General features: G+C 56.9%; 1 protein-coding gene across 3 annotated transcripts; it reads right to left on the bottom strand.

Annotated features, from left to right (window-relative positions):
• Positions 1-210: 210 nt before the first annotated feature.
• Positions 211-19,464, bottom strand: ZNF335 (zinc finger protein 335). Of its 3 annotated transcripts, none has more exons than XM_025263351.3 (28): positions 19,330-19,464; positions 18,408-18,658; positions 16,892-17,132; positions 15,878-15,955; positions 15,318-15,623; positions 15,095-15,223; positions 14,086-14,232; positions 12,105-12,357; positions 11,846-12,023; positions 10,825-10,937; positions 10,031-10,049; positions 9,771-9,887; positions 9,609-9,685; positions 9,367-9,527; positions 8,419-8,651; positions 7,441-7,534; positions 7,220-7,314; positions 4,120-4,379; positions 3,230-3,341; positions 2,734-3,108; positions 1,979-2,121; positions 1,741-1,895; positions 1,504-1,607; positions 1,332-1,409; positions 1,039-1,122; positions 885-950; positions 721-802; positions 211-630 (listed from the first exon to the last, which is right to left on the bottom strand). In XM_025263351.3, exons 2-28 carry the CDS (start codon positions 18,606-18,608, stop codon positions 503-505), a joined length of 4,029 nt encoding a protein of 1,342 aa, XP_025119136.2. In that variant the 5' UTR covers positions 18,609-18,658; positions 19,330-19,464; the 3' UTR covers positions 211-502. The 3 variants fall into 3 exon arrangements, with proteins under 3 accessions (XP_025119136.2, XP_025119137.2, XP_025119138.2); XM_025263352.3 differs by having other exon boundaries at positions 15,095-15,220; XM_025263353.3 differs by lacking the exon at positions 19,330-19,464 and having other exon boundaries at positions 16,892-17,047; positions 18,408-18,546.
• Between the last annotated feature and the right edge of the window lie 42 nt (positions 19,465-19,506).

The raw sequence follows: 19,506 nt of genomic DNA, 5'->3' as shown, positions 1-19,506 counted from the left end.
CTAGCCGTCTCTCTGGGTACCAGGCTGCTGCCCCATGAGTCTGCCCTCCTGGGCCACTGTACTTACAGAGGCAAGGCAGGGTGCACCTCTGGCCGGGCAGCTCCCACCTCAGTCCCACCCTCGTGGGCTCTAACAGGCTCCTCTTCCTGCTTCCTGAGGCCTCGCCTGGTTCCAGCTGTAGCAGCACATGGACAAAGGGAGCGGCCAGGCTAGACTCTGTCCCTTTATTGAGCCTGAGGGACCAGTGGGTACATACCAACAAAAATAAACTTCTCTCCCGAAGCCTGCCTGCAGGCTGGGGCCCCCAGCATGTCCTGGCTGGTGCCCATGGCTGTCCCCAACCCCAGCAGCACAGGTCTGGCTCCCCAGGAGTGACAGGATGCTGGCTGCTCAGTATCTGGAGATCCCTGGTGGAGCAGGGAGGGAGTCCCCGTGGGCCTCCACCCCCAGCAGGGCGGGGCCCATGAACATTCACGGTCTGCGCTGGGCTCCTGGGGCTCGCTCAGTCATCGCTCAGGGTGATGACGTCGTATTCGATGCCCTGGTGCTGCAGCTGTTGGATGTGTTCAGGCACCGCCTCCTCTGTGCCAAAGAGACCCTGGGCTTGGGCCATGGCAGCGTCGGCCACCGCTGCAGGGGCGGGGAGAGGATGGTGACCTGAGGCCCAGGAACGAGGCCTGGCTCCCAGGCCCCCGAGGCCCTCAGGGTCTAGCCCCATACCTGTAACAGCTGAGTGTGCCGCAGCCTCAAGCTGGGCCTGGGTGACCAACTGCTGGCCTGGGGACACAGGCACGTATTGGATCTGGAGGACAGAAGCCAGTGAGACACAGCCTTACAGGCCCCCTGCCCGGGCCTCTGCTCCCCTGGGTCCCCAGGGGCTCTACCTGGGACTCCTGAAGGAAGGGGGCCCCTTGCTCATACTGGATGTGTGTGATCTGGCCCTCCTGTACCTGGAGAGAGGAAGCCCACATAGTGATCCTGGAAGGTGTCGGCGCCTTTCCACCCCACTCCCCTGGCCTTGCCCCAGGCCTGGCCTACCTGGATGTGATGGCCCTCGGGCACCACCACATATTCCTGGGGAAGGAGCTGCTGTACTCCGTCTGGGGAAATGATGTACTGTACCTGAGAAGGGAGAAGAGGCAGATGCTGACAGCCCGCCCCCCGGGAGCTCCACAAGGAAGGCAGAGCAGGGTGGCTGGGGACACCCACCCAATCAGCAATGGCAACTGCAAGGATGGACCCCCAGAGGGGTCGTTTGCAAAGTATTGTCCCCCCTCCTCCTGGGGGGAGGATGGGTGCCCCGGCCCGGGTGGTCAGCAGCGGCAGCTCACCTGGCTGTCAGACGCCACCAGGTGCTGGACCATCTGGCCGTCTGCCGTGGTGATCTCTTGGATGTAGGTGGCTTCCTCCTGTCATGGCCAGGCCAGCTCTAGCTTCAGATTTCTGGGTGCCCCCACCCCTGTCCCCAATCCGCCAGCAGGGCCCCCAAACTCAGGCTCTCACCGGATTGCTCACTGTCTGTTCCTGGGCCACGAAGATGTGTTCCTGGCCCAGTGCCTGTTGGAGCCGCTCCGGACCCAGGACTCCGTGACTGGACTGGAAGGCAGCTGGGCAGAAAAGAGGGGGGACATTCGCTCAGGGGTTCCAGGGAAACCTGACATGGCCCGGCTCCACCCCAGCCCAAGGGTGTGTGCTGGGGCAGTGGCTCCAGTCCCAGGTCCACCCTGGGGTCCTGCTCACTGTGCAGTGTGGCCAGCGTTTCGTCATCACTGTTGAGGATGATGGTCTGGGTAGGCGGCCGGGCTAGGGCCCGTGCAGTGGGAGCTGCCGTCTTCCTCCCGTCAGGGCTGTGGAGCCGCTGGATGTGGAACTTGAGGTGCCCGTTGCGGTTGAAGCTGAGGAGGGAGGATGCAGGCTCAGGGGTGCCCCCCCCACCCTCCGCAGGCCCGGCAGCCCCACAGGCTTCGCCCAGCCTCACCGCTGCCCACAGAGCTGGCACTCGAAGGGCTTCTCGTTGGTGTGGGTCAGCATGTGCCGCCGCAGGTCCTTCTTGTTCTTGGAGGCGAAGCTGCACTGGCTGCACTGGTGGGGCCGCAGGCTCGAGTGCTGCGCCATGTGGGCCTGCGGGCGGGCGCAGCGGCGCCGCTCAGCACAGACGGCTCCTGACGCACCAGACCTGTGCTCACGGTCTGGTGCCACCCCGCTGGCTCCATCATGAGGCCACTCAGCCCAGTCCCTGCTCACCCTCAGGTCACCCCTGTGAAATGTACTGGCTCAAAGAGGGGCCTCTAAAGGTCACCCCCAGCCCTGACACTCGGGGCTCTGCCCGCCCCCCCACACAGAGCTGTGTGAGGATTCAGCACACAGGCAGATCTGAGAACTGGTCCTTCTCGGGATGGAGTCCCAGGAACCTCCCTCGTGTCTCCCCAGCTGCCTCATGGTACCACCCCTTTGCTCCTGCCAACCCAGCTCAGCCATCACCTCCAGGAAGTCCCCCCAGCACCCCAAGTCCACGTGACTCATTTCCTGTGTGTGCGTGCTGCGTTCACTCTGGGGACACTGTCTGGTGTCAGTCCTCGCCTGGTGTGTCTCCCTACCAGACTGAGCCCCCTGAGAGCTGGGGCCTTGCTGAGTCACCTCTGAGCCCAGTGGGGAGCGGACGATCCGGCCTGGAGGGTGCTCAGTCAAGCTTTGTTACACAGACAGGGTCCAGCAGAGGAACAGGGCACCTACCCGGACCTCAGGCCACTGGCGAGCGCTGAAGGGGCAGTCAGGGCACTTGAAGGCTCCCGGCCCGGCGTGGGCCCGTTTGTGACTCTCCATCTCTGCTCGGCCGGTGAAGGCCTCGGCACAGATCTTGCAAGAAAACTTCTTTGATGAGGCAGTAGCTGCAGATGGCGGCGAGGGGGGCACTACCAGGCCCAGGGGTTTGCTGGCTGCAGGAGGTGGAGAGGCAGAGCCCTGAGGGTCCCTTGGCTGGTGGGTCCTGGCTGGAGCCGGGGGCTCAGGACCATCTCTGGGCAGCCCCCCATACTGCAGGAGGGGCCACTTGGCGCCGGAGGCCAAGGCTTCCGTACTTGGGAAGGAGATGGAGCCGTCTGCAGTCAGCTGTGGAGAGGGGGCGGGACGTAAGGGAAAAGGGCGGTGCGGAGGGGCGGAGCTGGGGAGGGACCGGAAGCAGGGGGCGGGTAGATGGGCGAGGCCGGAGCGGGCCCCCTTCCAGCCTCACCTGGATGTGGTGCAGCTGGGTCCCGTCGGCTGCCATGATGAAGTGCGTGCCAGCTTCTTTCAGGGTGTCACCCACGACCACGGTCTGGGCTGCCTCCCCCGGGGGCTCCTCGCTGTGGGCACAGATGCCAGGAGTGGGAAGCAGAGCTCCAGGGGAGACTAGCCGGCCACGGGAGACCACGGCCACCACAGACTGGCCCTGGGCTCCTCCCTTTACCAGCTGGACCTCCGCTGCCTTCTTCACAAGCAAGGACCAAGTGTCCAGTGCACCGTCCAGCTTAGCAGTGGTTATCCCCACCCCCTCATGGGCATGGAGTGATGAGATGAAGGGCTCCAGGAATCAAGCCCAAGTCTGACTAAGCGGGGCAGGAGAAGAGGGTGAGTGGGGGAGGCAGGGCTCCTGACTCCCATCCCCTACTGGAATTCAAGGCTTCCTCCGATGGCCCAGGGGTTCAGTGAACATGGAAAACGAACATTTCTACCCTAGACTGGCTCAGCCTAGAAGAACCCAAGTGCAGCGGTGGGGTCTCTGATGTCGCGGAGGAGCCCGAGTGTGTGACGAAGGTCAGAACTGGCCAGACCTCAGGGATCCAGAACCAGGAGCACGTGGCCCACAGGCCAGGCTCAGATCCACAGCACGTCTGACCTTCGGGGCGCTACTGCACTCCCTCCTCACGTGTAAAGTGAGGGAAACACGTACGCCACAGGAGTGGTTACCCGAGTCCACGATTGTCAAGTGCCTGGAATTTCTTAAGTGGCCCTTAACCCGTGAGGGACACCATACCCCTACAGCCCAGTCGTTTTACATGCATTAGTTTTACCTCCTAAGAACTAGGAGTGGGTGGGCGGGGTGCTCCCCTCACCACACCTATTAACGGCCGCAGGGCTCACCTGTAAGGCGTGCCGGGAGTCGAAGTGCCCTCCTCCACGGTGGGGGCTGTAATGACGCTATAGCCAGCCCCACCGAACGGCCCAGGCGCCAGGGTGATCTGCTGCAGGTCAGGGGGTGCGAGCTGGCTCTCGGCGGCCACACTGCCTCCTGGGTCTGCCATGTGGAGGGTGACCACCTGGGGAGTGGCGCCTGCTGGGGAGGGCTGCCCCCCAGAGGACGCTAACCCCGCTTCCATGTCCTCTGACTTCACCACGGCCACCTGCAATGGCATGACAGGTGGGGTTGGTGGCAAGAGCTGGCATTCGAGGTCCTTTTATATCTCTGGGACTCAAAATTTGCCCACGCTCCAGCCGGATCCAGTGCTTCCACCACTCATGGACACAAGCCCAGATGTATGTTCCTGGCAACTGGACAGACTCTTAACAAGGATGGCATAGAGCCTTACTGCCGCCTGGGGGCACTGGAGAGAGACTTAACAAGGACAGGATAGAGCATTACTGCCCCCTAGGGACACTGGAGAGACTTAACAAGGACAGGATAAAGTGTTACTGCCCCGTAGGGGCATTGGGTATGTCTTGAGACAGTTTTGATTGTCACAATTGGGTGGGGGGTGGATACTGGGCCCTGGCTGGTAGAAGCCAAAGAAAGTGAAGTCACTCAGTCGTGTCCGACTCTTTGCCACCCAGTGGACCGTAGCCTGCCAGGCTCCTCTGTCCATGGGATTCTCCAGGCAAGAATACTGGAATGGGTTGCCATTTCCTTCTCCAGGGGATCTTCCCAACCCAGGGATTGAACCCGGGTCTCCTGCATTGCAGGCCGATGCTTTATCCAACATGGAATTATCTAGCCCCAAGTGCCATGGTTAAGAAATCCTGAGGTAGAAGAACAAGTGACAAACCAGTAAGAAAACACAAACATCAGAGCTCTACCTCACATCTTACTCCAAAGTCTGCTTCAAATGGATTAAAGATTGAAACATAAGAAATAAAACTCAAGATCGATTAGAAGAAAATATGGGTATTTCTATAATCCTTGGGGTGAGAAGACTTTCCTAATCATGACGGAAGATGTTAAAACTTACAGCAACATGAATCAGAAAATGAGACCAGAAAACAAAGACACTTGGGGTGGGGGGATGGCATTTAACAATGCATATTAGAGATAAAAGGTGGAGTTCCCGTACATACAAAGAGCCCTTGCAAAGTGATAAGACGACTAATAATTTACAAGCAGGTAAGTGAGAGAAGAAATAAAGTGGTCTATGAACATACAGAAACTCAATCTCTCTTGTGATCACAAAGTTATCAAGAAAGGTCTTGACATACGTGTCTGTGACATGAAGAGCCTGGTAAAGACTGGCGTGCAGCACTGGCGAGGCAGTGGGGAAGCACACTCTAGTAGCAGTCATGTAATGACATGTGTTTTCATTTTTAAAGTTTTTATTTATTTGGCTGAAGCAGGTCTTAGTTGCCGCATGTGGGATCCAGTTCCCTGACCAGGGATCAAACCTGGCCCCTGTGCCCTCGAAGCAAGGAGTGTAAGCCACCAGACCACCAGGGAAGTCCTCCCTTTAGAAGGAGTCACGCTTGGGGTGGAACACACTGATTGTGTTTCTAAGAGGCTTCTTTTAACCCCACCACTAAAATACATGTTTATGAACACCTGGAAATACATGGTCATGGAAGCACTGCCTTGAGCTCCTGAAAGACTGGAAACCATGCACACATGAAGGACTGACAAGATGCGCTTCCGAACACCCCCATGACAGGATGAGGCGGAGACGCCAGGAAGGAGTGGACACGTGCGGCCAGGCTGCAGAGGGAAGAAGAGCTAGCCTGTCCATAAGCGCAGATGCCATGACCCCACTTTTTAGAGATCAAAAGGTCTCTGTGTTACTGAGCACCTGGACACAACTCTGCAGAAATGCTTATTAACCTGTTAACAGTGGAAATGAAGGGGAGGGGAGGAAACTTAAAGATTTTCACCCTCTAAAGAGAACATTTCTTAACACTCATTTTGGGTTTACAAAAACAAGCATATGTTTTTGTAATCAGAGAAACAAAGCAAAATGCATGATACTGGCATGAGAATGACAAACAGACCAACAGAAAAGGCCTTGTCTAGAAACAGGGACCCTCCTGCACGATGAAGGCATGTTTCAAATGACCAGGGAAATCAGAGGACTCTATCTACTGCACTGGACAACTTTTGGGAAAAAAATAAAGTTAGTCCCCTACCTTTATGCATACACCAAAAATAAATTCCCGGTGGAGTAAAGATTTAAGTGTAAAAAATGAGACGCTAAGAAAATACCAATGCATGTTTATATGATCTTGAGGTGAAGAGGCTTTTCTAAGGATGATACCACAAGCAAAAATTATAAAAGCTTGATACACTGAACTATCTAAAAATCTAAAACTTCTCCCTACCCCCAAATGATGCAAACTAAACCCTATGAAGATTTCCAGGTTCAAAACAGGCTCCCTCTTCCATGGAGCTCTGTCCCCCTGGCAGCATGTTACTGTTCCAAGTTCTTGGAATTTATCATCTCAAACACACGGTTTCCATCTTTCCAAGAGGCTAAGAGACAGGAGGTGCTGACAGACCTTTCCCTGCCTTAGAGAAGTATGGAGAGGTCCAGGGAGGCAGCTGGGCGCAGCGAGGAGAAGTAAAGATGATGAACTTGGGGGAGGACGTGCTGGGTTTAAGGTGCGTGAACCCCGTGAGAGGTCAGAGCTGGAGAAAGCTGTAGGAGCCTTTGTCCTGTGGGAGGTGGCACGGAGTGAGGGCGCTGGGCTAGCGGGGAAGCCAGTTCAGAGCCCCGAGCACAGTGTGGTGCTTACTGCTCAGTGCGCTGAGTGTCACTGGTGACTCCAGGGTATGGAGCGGGAGACTGTCTGCCCTCCCTGGTCTCCTGGGGCCTCCCTGGCATAGCAGCCCCCCTCCCGTGCATCCGCCCACTGGGGTCCAGTGGATCCATCTCCCACTACCTGCGAATTCCCTGAGGGCAGGGCATGTCTGCTTCACCACGTGCCTCCGCTCCCTGTGTCCAGCGCAGAGCTGACACCCAGGGTGCAGCCAGGCCGGGAAGAAGCTCACCTGCAGGGCTGTGCCACCCAGCTCCCGCTGAGTGCTCATGTTCAGCAGCAGGTCCAAGGCTGTCTGCGTGGCCACGGCTGTAGACTCCGCAGTCCCTGGGTCGGGTGGAACCTGAGCCTTAGAAAGGGCTGGAAAACTGGCACCCAAGCCCCCTCCCCACCAGTTTCTGGCCCCGACCAGCACGAGCCCTGTCCCTGCTCCCACTCTCCCGCAGAACTCACCTGGCTGATAAATGATGGTGGCGCCACCCAGGGTGTCAGAACAGAGCAGTGGGGGGGTCTCAGGGGACTGGGAAGGTGCAGCCTCTGAGGGGATCTGTGGGGTGAGAATATGGCCAAGGGTGACAGGGGGCACCTCAGATTCAAGACACCTCCTGTGTCTTGAAGTGTAAGACACTTCACATCTATTGGCTTGTTTGATCTTTACTCTCTTCAAGATATTTACCAGCTCCACGTTACAATGAGCTGACTAAGGTCAAGGATCCCCGGCTAGTAAGGAGGAGAACTGGGGCTTGAACACAAGGCTGGCTGACTCCAGAGCCCCTCTATGCTCTGCCAGCACATTGTGGTGGTCCATCCTTAGCGGCTAGGAGGGGGCAGGCAACATACTTAGCCACGAGACTGTATTTCTCAGCCTGTTTGAAGCTGGATAAAGTCTGGCCATGTGGCTAAGCAGGAGCTTCTGGTAAAGTTCATGAGGAAGATAAGATGGATAGATGGCACACATCCTTTTTCCTCTTCCCCCATCCCTTCCTCCTGCTTCTTATCTGGGATGGTGAGAAAGGCTGGAGCTCCTGCAGCTATACTGGACCATGAGGCAACCACAAAAATGGGAATCATATGCGTAGGAAGATATATTGAGAGAGTTTGGTCCTTGACAACTGACCAGGGAGCTGCCGCATCAGCCCTGGGCTGCTCCCCTTTGGACTCCTTTTGTGTGAGAGAATAATAAACTATTACCACGACCTGGCTCCTGACACTTCGTTCTCTATTACTAGCACTGGAAAGCCCACCCCTCCTCGGAGCTTAGGGACAGCATGCATCTCTGTGCCCTCTGCCTACTTTCACCCCCGTCCAGGGAGGCAGGGCTCATTTTGTTGTACCCGACATGCCGACAAGGATCCTGGGGCTGGGGGAGGTGGCGTCACATGGCCTCGCAGCCCATGTCCCCCACCCCTTCTACCCGCTGCCTGTGCTTACCTCAGGAGGTCCTGGGGAGCTGGCGGGGGGCCCAGGGGCCGTGCTGTGCTGCTGCTTCAGCTCCTCGATCTGCTGCAGGGAGAAGAAGGGGCGGCGGCGGGAGGGGGGCTCCTCAGGGTGGCGCCGCCCCCACTCCTCGAAGCTGCTGGCGTGCCGGCACCGCACATGCAGCCGCAGGTTCTTCTTGTGCCGCGTGCTGAAGTGGCAGTACTCACAGGCAAAGGGCTTGGCCCCTGCAGGCACACCAGGAGGCGGCCTTGGAATCGCCTGCCCCCTCGGGGAACCCTTCTGCGACCCCAAGGACCTCTCCAGCTGACTGACTCCCAGCACCGCGCTCCCAAGCGCAGGGAAAGCTTGCTGGTGGGCAGGACAGAGACCGGCCAGGTCTCCCTCTGCACTCACGGCCTTCCTCCGAGCACCCAGTTCAAGGTCACGTGACCACACACCTCTCTCCCGACTTGCTTCCCCACAGGGAGCTGGAAATCCAGCTAAGGGCAGCCCTGGCTCCCTTTCTCTAGCCTTCCCTCGTGTGCCTGCCAGAGGGCCAGGCACCAGAAAGAGGCAACTTCTGCCATCCGTCTTCTATGGCTTCCTCTGGTGAGGGCAGGGCCTATGTAAGACCCGTCTCGAGTCCCAGTGCCCAGAATGGACAGGGCTCAGGGAACAAATGGTTTTATGACCACCACAGGGTTGGCACATCTGATTCTCTCCTTTCACAGCTAAGAAAGGCTCAGAGAGGGCAAAGACTGACCCCGGGTCATACAGAGAAGAGCTGGCTGAGCTCATCTGAGCTCAGGTGAGCGACAGTCCCTGGTGGGGTGGGGTGGCAATTCCCTTCCACTGAAGAGCTGGGGCTGCCAAGGCTTGGGGGTGGGGAGATGGCTAACAAGACAGAGCCGAGCCCCCACTATGGAGCCCTGCTGTGTTGAGGGGTGGGGCCGGCTGGACCTGTATGCTTGACGGCCACGTGGGATAGCAGGAAGTCCTCTCGGAAGGTGCGGTAGGGGCAAAAGCTACACTTGAAGGGCTTGTCGCTGACGTGGGACAGCTGGTGGTTGAGCAGCGCCTTCTTGTCCTCGCAAACAAACTCGCAGAACTCGCACTTGAACCTGGAGGTGGTTGGAGCAGAGAGAGCTCAGCAGTGGGGCACGGCGGGGCGCTGCAGCCCCAGGGGCTCTTCAGGGGTGTACCTGCGGTTGGCGACAGCCTGGATGTGCGTGAGCAGGTGCATTTTGAAGGTGTAGCGCTTCTTAAAGGACTTTCCACACTGCAGGGGGTGGGGTGGGTTAGATGAGGGAGCCGCACCCCAGCAGGCCCCCTCACCCCCCAGCCCTGCACTCAGCCCCACCCACCTTGTCGCACATGTGGGGCTTCTCCGTGCTGTGTGTCTTCATGTGCTGAGTGAGTCTCTTTTGCATGGGATAGACACGGCCACACACGGGGCAGGGGAAGGAGCTCAGCTTTGGGGTCTGGGAAGGGGCAGAAGGGGCCAGGTGGACATAGAAGGCAAGCAGGGAGGGTGAGCCGGTGCCTGAGCCTCCCGCCCCCACCCCTCCACCCCACGGGCAGCCCGCAAGCAGGTGCCCTTCCCAGGCCTGAGCCCCCGACTCACCGGGTCTGGCCTCTTTTTCCTAGGGGAGAAAGACGCAGGAGTCAGACCATCACGTGCCCAAGCCCACCCCAGACCCTCTCCCATTGACCAGACCCAGTCTCAGCCCTGATCCTAGCCCCCTTCTGTGAGAAGGGCATTCCCCCACTGGAGCTCGCTGGAGAAAATGTGAAGAGGTGTGTGGTAAGTAAGTTCTGCAACTTAGCTTTAGGAACAAGCCATTCTCTGTCACAAAACACATTTGTGTTTTAAAAACTCTGAGAAATTATGCAGCAGTAGAGAGCTGCTGAACCAAGTGCTTGTTCGACCTGGTATCCCTAGTCTCATGTGGACAAAGGACTCCTCCTTCCTTTTTATTTATATTTTTAAAGAAAAACCTATAAGAGGGAATCCCCTGACAGTCCAATGGTTAGGGCTTGATATTTCCACTGCTAGGGCCTGGGTTCAGTCCCTGGTCAGAGAACTAAGAACCTGCAAGTCATGCCAAAGAGAAAGAAAGAAAAAGGTATAACAGAGAACTGGCTTTAGATCCTTTTCTGAGCCCCTTTAGGTACACGATTTCCTTTAACCACCTCGACAATGCTAGTCCCCAATTTACAAAGCTTGAAGCTTTGTAAAGAGACCGAGTAAGAGACCTCTAGGCGCCCCCACTGCCCTGCTCTGAGCCGAGTGATCTGGGACGACTTGTCCTGCCGTTCCAGGTCTGTCATGGGCTGCGAAGGGGCTGACCCAGAGCAGGGGCTCAGTACGTGGGAACTGGAGTCAGCCTGGGCCTCTGCCTCCGCAGCCCTACTGACCGATCCCGGCTGTGCACAGCCGCGTGCCGGATGACGTCCTTCCGGTAGACGCTGGTGTAGCTGCATCTGTCACACTTGTAGGGCTTACTGCCCACGTGGTTGAACATGTGCTCCTGGGAGACAGGCAGAAGGAGAGGGCTGGAGCATAACCTCCCTTCCTGCCCACCTGCCCTGTGCCCACAGCCTTAGAGTTGTCCCTCCCCAGTGCACCTCGCAACAACCCCTGCTCCCCACCCTTCCTGCCGAGGTCCAGAGAATAACCTCTAGGCCCAGTCTGAGGGAGGAAGCACCGTGTGTGCAGAAAGTGCAAAACTCGGACCATCAGAGCTCAAGGTATCCCCAGCCCCCACGACAGCCCGTTCCACCTCACTCTGGCCAAGCCAAGCTGTAGCTCCCTGGGTAGTAAAATGGGACCTTTCGACTCTCCTGGTGGCGCAGTGGAATAAGAATCTGCCTGCCAACGCAGGGCACACACGTTCAGTGACTGGCCCAGGAAGGTTCCACATGCTGTAGAGCAACTAAGCCTGTGTGCTGTACCTATGAAGCCTGATGCCTAGAGCCTGGGCCCCGCAATGAAGAGTAGACCCCGCTCACCACAACTAGAGAAAGCCTACACAAAGCAATGAAGACCCGGCGCGGCCAAAAATAAAAATAATAATAATAAAAAAATGGGACTCTTGACACTTAAGACCTCATTGGGCTACATGAGGATGACATCAGAGCATCTACAAGGTACAAGGCAGGCTCGGGCTGCTGCAGGCCCACAGGCACCTCTGGGCAGATGATGAAAAGGACCTGCTGGAGACTAACACAGTGAAGGAGATTAAAGCAGTTTTCCGGCCACCTGCCAGGTGTGCTGGTGGTTAGGCAAGTCTAAGACATGATGTGACTCTGTAGTGTGCAGCCTGCAAAAGGACACCCTCGGCCTGCAGACGGGGCAGGAAGGGGCCCGTCACCACCACTCCCCTTCGGGGCCTTCTCCCAGGCAGCGTCCCTTCCTGCCCCGGTCCCCCCGCCACACCTTGAGTGAGGACCACCGACGGGAGCGGTAGCTGCACTGCAGGCACCTGAAGAGCTGGGGGTTGCCGGCCTCGTGGGAGTTGACGTGGAAGCGCAGATCCTCGTGGGACAGGAAGCGGGAGCCGCAGATGCGGCACAGGAAAGGCCGCAGGAGCGGTTTGGGTGACTTGTAATAGTACCTGATAGGAGGATGTTGGAAGAGGTCTGGAAGGGCCGGACTGCCACCCCCCCACCCTCAGCCATCATCTTGGCGCCCGTACTTGCGGTATTTCTTGCCAAGGAAGCGCCTGGAGGGCCGACCACGGCGGCGGGGCAGGGCGTCAGCCTCATCCTGGTAGGACGCCGCTGCGTTCCTCGCATCTGACTGGCTCACACTGGGTTCCACGGGGGCCCGGTTGGCCTTGCCCAGGGCCCCCAGGCATCCCCGCCCTGAGGAGCTGGGTGCCTCGGGGTCTTGTGGCTCCAGAGGGCTCTGTCCACTTTGTGAACTCACTAAAGGCTCTCCTTCCACACCTGCCACGGACACACCAGGACAGACGTGGACAGGTGTGTCAGAGGCCAGTCAAGATACACCCCCACACACACGGTCACAGACCACTGATGGGCACAGCAGGCTGCGGGACAGATGCAGGCAGCCATGATCAGACAGCATCCCCTCCTGCAGCTGTCAGCTGCACGCCTTAAACGGGACGGTCTGGAGCAGCACTGGGAGAGCCAGGACCTTCCAGCCAGAAGACCTGCCTGCAGGCTGAACTTGGTCACCAATCTGCTGTGTGTCCTCAGGCAAAGCCCCACCCCTCTCTGAGTCTCCTTTTCCCCTATCTGTCAAAGGGAGCTAACTGTTGCTCTTGTGACCTCACAGGGACATTCTAAGATCTGGGGAGCAACAGCAACGCTTAATCACTGGTTTTCCCGGGGGAGCCTGGGAGGCTGAAGAGCAGATGGGAGGGAGGGAGGAGACATCACGGCACAGCTGCAAAGCCTCTGTCATCAAAACATCAGAATACATTGCCTATTCAAAAACACTTAACAGTATTTCACTGTAATGTTTTAAAAATTCAAAACATGTTAAAAAAATCCAAAATATTTTATGGGAAATGCTGGTAACATCTTGTTTCTAACAGGATATTCAGGTGTATTCACTTGTGGAAATTCACTGACCTGGGTAAAGAATCTGGCAGCCAATGCAAGGCACACAGGCTCGATCCCCGATCTCGGGAGATCCCACATGCTGTGGAACAACTAAACCCTGCACCACAACTACTAAGCCTATGCTTTAGAGCCCGGGAGCCACGATGACTGAGCCTGCATGCGGCAAGTACTGAAGCCCTTAGAGCCTATGCTCCGCAATAAGAGAAGCCCCGGCAATAAGAAGGCTGTGCATCGCAACTGGAGAAAAGCCCTCGAAGCAACGAAGACTCAGCACAGCCAAAAATAAACACATACAGAAAATTTTTTAAAAATGCACTGAGCTGTGCAGTTAGCATACATGTGCTTTCCTGAACATAAACCTCAGTAAAAAGTTACTTTACAAAGAAGACTAGGGACTTCCCTGGCAGTCCACGGGTTAAGACACGGTGCTTCCAATGCCAGGGGTGTGGGTTTGATCCTTGGTTGGGGAACTAAGGTCTCACATGCCATGAGGTGTAGCCAAAAATGAAGAGAAGAAAAAGAACACTAAAAAAAAATATAACCACTCCTCCACACACACAACTGCATGTACAAAAACCAGTACCTTGTATTTCTGGCATGTCTATTTAAGCTTTAAAACAATCCTAAGAGGCAGGTACCATCACCTCATTCACAATAAGGGAAGGAGCAATTCAAGAGGCAAACCGACCCACTCCAGGTCACATAGCTGGTAGGAGGCAGAGCTGGCATTCTGTCCATGGGAGCCTCCCCTGTCCCAAGCCTGTCACGCTCCAAGTCCGTGCTCCTCTGACATTGTCTCAGACCTCAGACTTATTCTTGTTTTGATAATAATTAGCTCAGTTGTAAATATTCCAACTTCCATGCCGTGACAGCTTCCCACCGAAAAGCCTTATCAGACAGCTGGTGTATCTTAACCCTCGAGCTCGGCAGGGGAGGGCTTTCCCCGTTACCCAGAGGCCAGCAGGTCATCCCGGTGGGTCTGAGACTTGCTGTTTTGCACAGCATGCCCCATCCCCAGGCTCCATGGAAGCAAGCAGAGAACGAGGCCACCCCTGGGCCCCACCCGTACCCCTAAGGCCCCATTCTCACCATCTGGGAGATCCAAGGTCTCCAGGCGAGGCAGCTTCCGGGGCCGGCCAGGTCTCCTGCGGGGTCTCAGGGTACTGGGGGTGGGGCGCTGGGGCCGCAGCTGCCGGCCCCGGGGCTCGTCATCTGCAGGGTTATAGTCGCTGTCTTCTGTGGGGAAAGCAAGAGAAGGAGGGCTGCAGCCTTGACCTTTCAGCCCTGACCCCTTGCCAGCTTTCCTGGAAAGAGGCCCACTTCCCCATCCCTGCCTGCTCCTCCTTCCAAACCCAACAGTGATGCCGCCTCCAGGAAGCCCTCCTGATGTTCCCCTAGCTGACTGTCAGTACTCATCTTTGAGGCCCTGCAGTCCTTTCTCTGGACCATTCTTAACACCTACCATTAGCTCATATGTACCTTAATGTGAATCAGAAAAAAAGTGCCCCTTCCTCAATACGCTTTATAGTCATTGTTTAGAAAAAAAGAGTCTAGTCATTCAAGTCTAGAAAGTATGACTACGCTACCCATTAAAGGAGCTACTCGCTGTATGTGACTCTTGAGCGTACAAAATGTACCTAGTCTAAACTGAGGCATAAACTAAGCCATAATTAAGTATAAAATACACATCAGATTACCAAAAATTAGAATGAAAAAAAGTAAAAATAATTTGTTAAAAATTTTTTATAGTGATTGCATACTGAAATTAGATTTTAGACATAATAGGTAAATAAAATATATGACTGACTTTAAATTCATCTTTTTACTTTTAATACAGCTACTAAAAAAGTGCACATGTGGCTTGCATTGTTTCTGCTGGACAAATGGGACATGACCCTTAGACACAGTGCTGTTTCTCGGTGCACGGTCTGGATAACTGCACATGAAGCTCCTGGTCCCAAAGCCCCAACTCCTCTTATCTTATGCTGGAGGCACTCCTGGCTGCGCCTGTGTCAATTCCGCTTTCCTGGCCCTTCATGTGGGCCAGAGGGAGCTCAGTATATGCAGATGTGGGAGGGCAGCAGGTCTGGGAGCCTACCCTCCAGGTCATCGATGGCACCAGCATCTATGATGTCATCGTCGTCTTCCTCCTCTGGGCCCTCTTCCTCCTGGGGCTGGGCTGAGCTGCCCCACTTGCGCGGACGCCCCTTCTTACCAGGTGCTACTGCTGGGGGTGGGGAAGCAGGGTACAAAAAGCTTGTCAAGTCTGACTCTTGGCACTCCATGTGTGCAGGCAGGCAGGCCAGCCGCTATCAACGCACCTGGGCGGAAGTGCCGCTCCCGCATGTGGCGTAGCAGCGTGGCCTTGGTGCTGCTCCGGTATTGGCACATCTTGCACTTGAACTGCTGCACCACCACCACCTCCATCATGGCCTCCAGGCTCTGCAAGTCCGGCTCCTCAGTGCCAGAACCCAGGGGTGGCTGCGCCGGGGAGCTGGGCCCACCCTGCGCTTCCTCCGGTGGCTCCAGGCACGTGGACGTGGATGTGGGGCCATCAGCCAGGGCCTCGATGGCTGCCAGGCTATGGGCCAGGGTGGAACTGGACATCGGTGATGCCATGGGGGCACCTGGCGGGGGTGGGGGTGGTGGTGAGGGAATCAGAGGGAAGTGGAGAGGGAAGACTGGCCATGAGCTACCGCTGCCCCTCCCAGGCAAGCCCAGGGGTCCTAGAACCCACGCCCACCATAGTAACCATGGGGAAACCGAGAGGCCAGGGGCAGCGGATTAACCTGCCAAGATCACACAGTGAGTCTGCGGCAGAGCCTGGCTGTCCTACCCCCACCCACGGCAGGGCTCCCTGGGCATGGTGCTGTGCTTTTACCATCGTCTGGTCCCTGCAGGATCAGGTACCGTGTGGCCTCGGCCCCACTGCCCTCCGCACTGGTCACGGTGATGCAGCCTAGGCAGAGACAGGAGGAGCGAATGCCCAGGTGATAAGGACAACCGTAGTGCCAACACTCACTCCGATTCACCCATGCGACTGTGAAATCGGCTGCTCCGTGACCCACCTCCCGTTCAGGGCAGGGCTGTTGGGAGGTCTGGGACGTGTGACATGCTGGCCCGGCAGCCAGTCCACAGCTGTCTGCCTCTAACCACTACACCTGGAAGATCTCCCTCTTTTCCTCTGCAGTCTTCTCTAAGGTTAAGGCCCAGATGCTGCACCACTTTCTTAGGACTGGCTTTCGAGACCACCTCAGGGCCTTTCCAAGTGCTACGACCCTTACACAGATCACTGATGGTAGAAAATAGCCTGGCAAATCATGAGCACCAGCTCTGGAGTCAGACTGAGCTCATGGCCCAACACTTGCTGATGCAGCGGCTATGCTCGTTTACATCCTCTGTGCCTCGGCTTCCTCACATAGGCTGTGAGAACAATAATGGCATGTACCTTTTAGGGTTACCAAGAGGATCAATGACCGACTGCTGCAGGCAGAGTGTTTAGAACAGACTCCAGGGCAAAGTCAGGTATTTTGTGCTTTATCGCTCAGTTATATCTGACTCTTTGCGACCCCATGGATTATAGCCCACCAGGCTCCTCTGTCCATGGGATCCTCCAGGCAAGAATACTGGGGTGGGTAGTCATGCCCTTCTCCAGGTGATCTTCCTGACCTAGGGATCAAACCCGGGTCTCCTGCACTGCAGGACTCTCTACCATCTGAGCCACCAGGAAAGCCCCAAAGTCAGGTCAATCCTCATGCCATTTAGTACTATGAGATGGGGTTGCTGCTTCCACGTTACAACCTCAGAGTGATAAAGTTATCTGCCTGAGTCCGCACAGCTGGTTCTGTAGGGAAACCCTGGAGGGGCAACTCTTGCCCACGATGGCCTGACTCACTCCGGATGAGGTCGGTCCCGATGGTGGACTCAATGATCTTGTCAATGGCCGAGCCCAGGTCCGAGGAAGAAGCCGTGCAGTCGGACACCAGCATGCCGGGGTCTGGCAGTGCACTGGAGTGCACCAGGGCTGGGGGGCCGCCCGTCACCCCTGCCACTGGCCCGCGGGAAACAGAAGAAGAGTCAGGGAGGTAGCCATGGGGCAGGGGGTCTGTGGTGGAGCTGCTCTCAGATACCTCCTCCTGGGGGTCAGGAAACAGGGAGAGAGGAAGCTTAGGAGCCAGGGATGGGGCTCCTTAAGGGCCCAAGGACATGGTGAGTAGAGCCACCCAACGCCCTCATACACACAGAAGACCAGTGGGAGAAGCCCTCTAGTCACAGAGCCTCCTCCAAAACAAGCCCCAGGGTCCCTGGGTCTGATCAGGTATAAGGCCCCATGTCTCTTGTCCCCACACAAGTCAGGTGAGGCTGGTTTCACCATGCTGTCAATGAGCTGTTCCCTCTGCCTGAAACGCTTCATAGCATCACACCATGGCTAATTCCTACTCAGACACTCAGCTGATACCTCTCCTGGGAAGCTGACCCTGACCCCCAAGGCCAAGTTAGGACCCCTCTATCCTCAGCATTTTAGTTGCCTGTGTCCCCCTCATCACTTGATGGTTCACTATGCAGTATTATGGCTCCCAAGTCAGATTCCATTAGGGCCAGAACCACATCTCTCTTGTCTCTTGCTGTAACCCCAGGGTCGAGCACAAGCTGGTCACATGCCAAGCCCATCTCTGCTGAGCCAATGAAATCCCTGGAGCCCCAAGTGGAGACTGTTGTTGTGTACCTCTATGATGTGATGTCCTGAAAATGATCACTATCTGGCAAATAATGACAATGGTGAGGGTGTGGATATTTACTGAGTGTTTATCACGTGTTGAGCCCCGTGTTAATTGCTTTGCATATATTCATTTAACCCTCAAAAAAAAAAAAAAAAACCCTTTCTGAGGCAAACATTTATTATTCTCACTTTACACATGAGAAAACTGACAGCTAAAGCCTGGGGAGCTTATCTAAGACCACAGAGCTAGGAGGTGGCAGAGTCATGAGACTATTTTATAAAGCGTTTCCAAGAAAATATCTGGTGGCAGCTCACAACGAAGCACCCTCAGGAGTAGGTATTTCTGCTCCATTTTACAGACAGAAGACTGAGGCTCCACGAGATCTCCCAGTGAATCAGCAGAAGAGCCAAGATGTGAACCTGGGCAACAGTGGAGAGCGCAGCCCACAGCCTATATTTGAATCCTGACTCTGTGCCCGTTTGCTTCTCTGTAAGATGTGGAAAGAGTGGTATGTGCCTTACAAGGTACGAGGTTTAAATGAGAAAACCCATGCTAGGGGCCTGGCATGGGGCCTGGGTCGCAGTAAACCATAAACCAATTATTAGCTACAAACAAGCCTGCTGGCTCCTTCCCCCGACTGCCAAGCACTGCTGCCTGCGGTCGCTGCCTCCACCCAAGCGCGGTCCATACCAGCGAGCTGCTGCCGCGGTCCGAGCTCTGCCCCACGCCGGAATCGTCGGCCTCCGCTGGCCCCGGGGCGGCCGCGGCGTCGCTGCTGTCAGCCGACACGGCTTCCGAGGTGCCCACACCCAACCCGCTCTCCGTGGGCTCCTCGGGCCGGCCAGGCCTAGGGGCCGCGTCGCTACTGCTCTCCACTTCGTTTTCCTCCATCGGTTCGGGAGGCTGCCTGACAGGGGGGCCCAAGGTCCGGGGCCTTCACTCTGTGAGAGGAGGTGACCGGGGCTGGAACCGGTGGGCCTCATTCCGGGTCCCCGCGGCCCACTCAGCTGCGCCCATGTGCCCATTTCGCAGATGCAAACACTGAGTCGCCAACGGGGCGGGGCTTTCTAGGGTACGGCGACGGGTTGCTTCGGAAAAACAGGACCAGGAAGCCTAGCCTCCCAGGATCCGGCCCTTCCCTCATCCTCGGGAGGGTGGTCAGTGGCGGGGAATCTTGACCCTTTTCTCCTCCCCTCCACGATTCCCGCAGAGTGGTTCCCTCTACAGTCCCCGTGTGGCCTCAGTGGTTCAGCCCTCCGGCCCCCGAGTCCCCCCGGGTGGAGGGTCGGTGGTACCGCCCGCAGGCCCCCAGGGTCAGTGGCTTGCTCCCCCCTCCCCTGGAGCCCGTGGGGAGGGGGCTGACAGAGACGGTTCCGGGGCCTGGCGACTAGGGGCTGTCCCCGGCGCTGCCTGCGCTCCAGGCCCGACGCCATCTTGTGGCGGCGCCGGGTTTCCGCTCAGGCAAGTGCGAGAGCGACTAAAGGGCCTGGGACCCCGGGGCCCTGTTCGGACAGCCCCGCCGGCCCGGGACCTCGCCGCCGGGTCTCCCCGCAGTGTGGCCCCACTTCCTAGCAGGGTGCGGTGTGGCGACCTGACTCTCCCCGAAGCTCACCTGACGCTTTCGTAGCGGTGTTCCTCTCCGACTCCGGCATCGACGAGGTCGCCATCCTCTTCCCCCCCGCGGCGGAGGGACCCATCGACCTCCCGGAGGCCGGGACTACTTCCTACGCCGGGCCGGAGAAAGACAAGCTTCCAATGTTCTGAAAGGTAGCCCCGAGGCCTGAAAATC

This window comes from Bubalus bubalis, chromosome 14 (assembly GCF_019923935.1).
Source record: "Bubalus bubalis isolate 160015118507 breed Murrah chromosome 14, NDDB_SH_1, whole genome shotgun sequence".
NCBI classification, from domain to species: domain Eukaryota; kingdom Metazoa; phylum Chordata; class Mammalia; order Artiodactyla; family Bovidae; genus Bubalus; species Bubalus bubalis.
The sequence above is the reverse complement of the archived record's forward strand: the minus strand, read 5'-3'. Positions and strand labels throughout refer to the sequence as shown.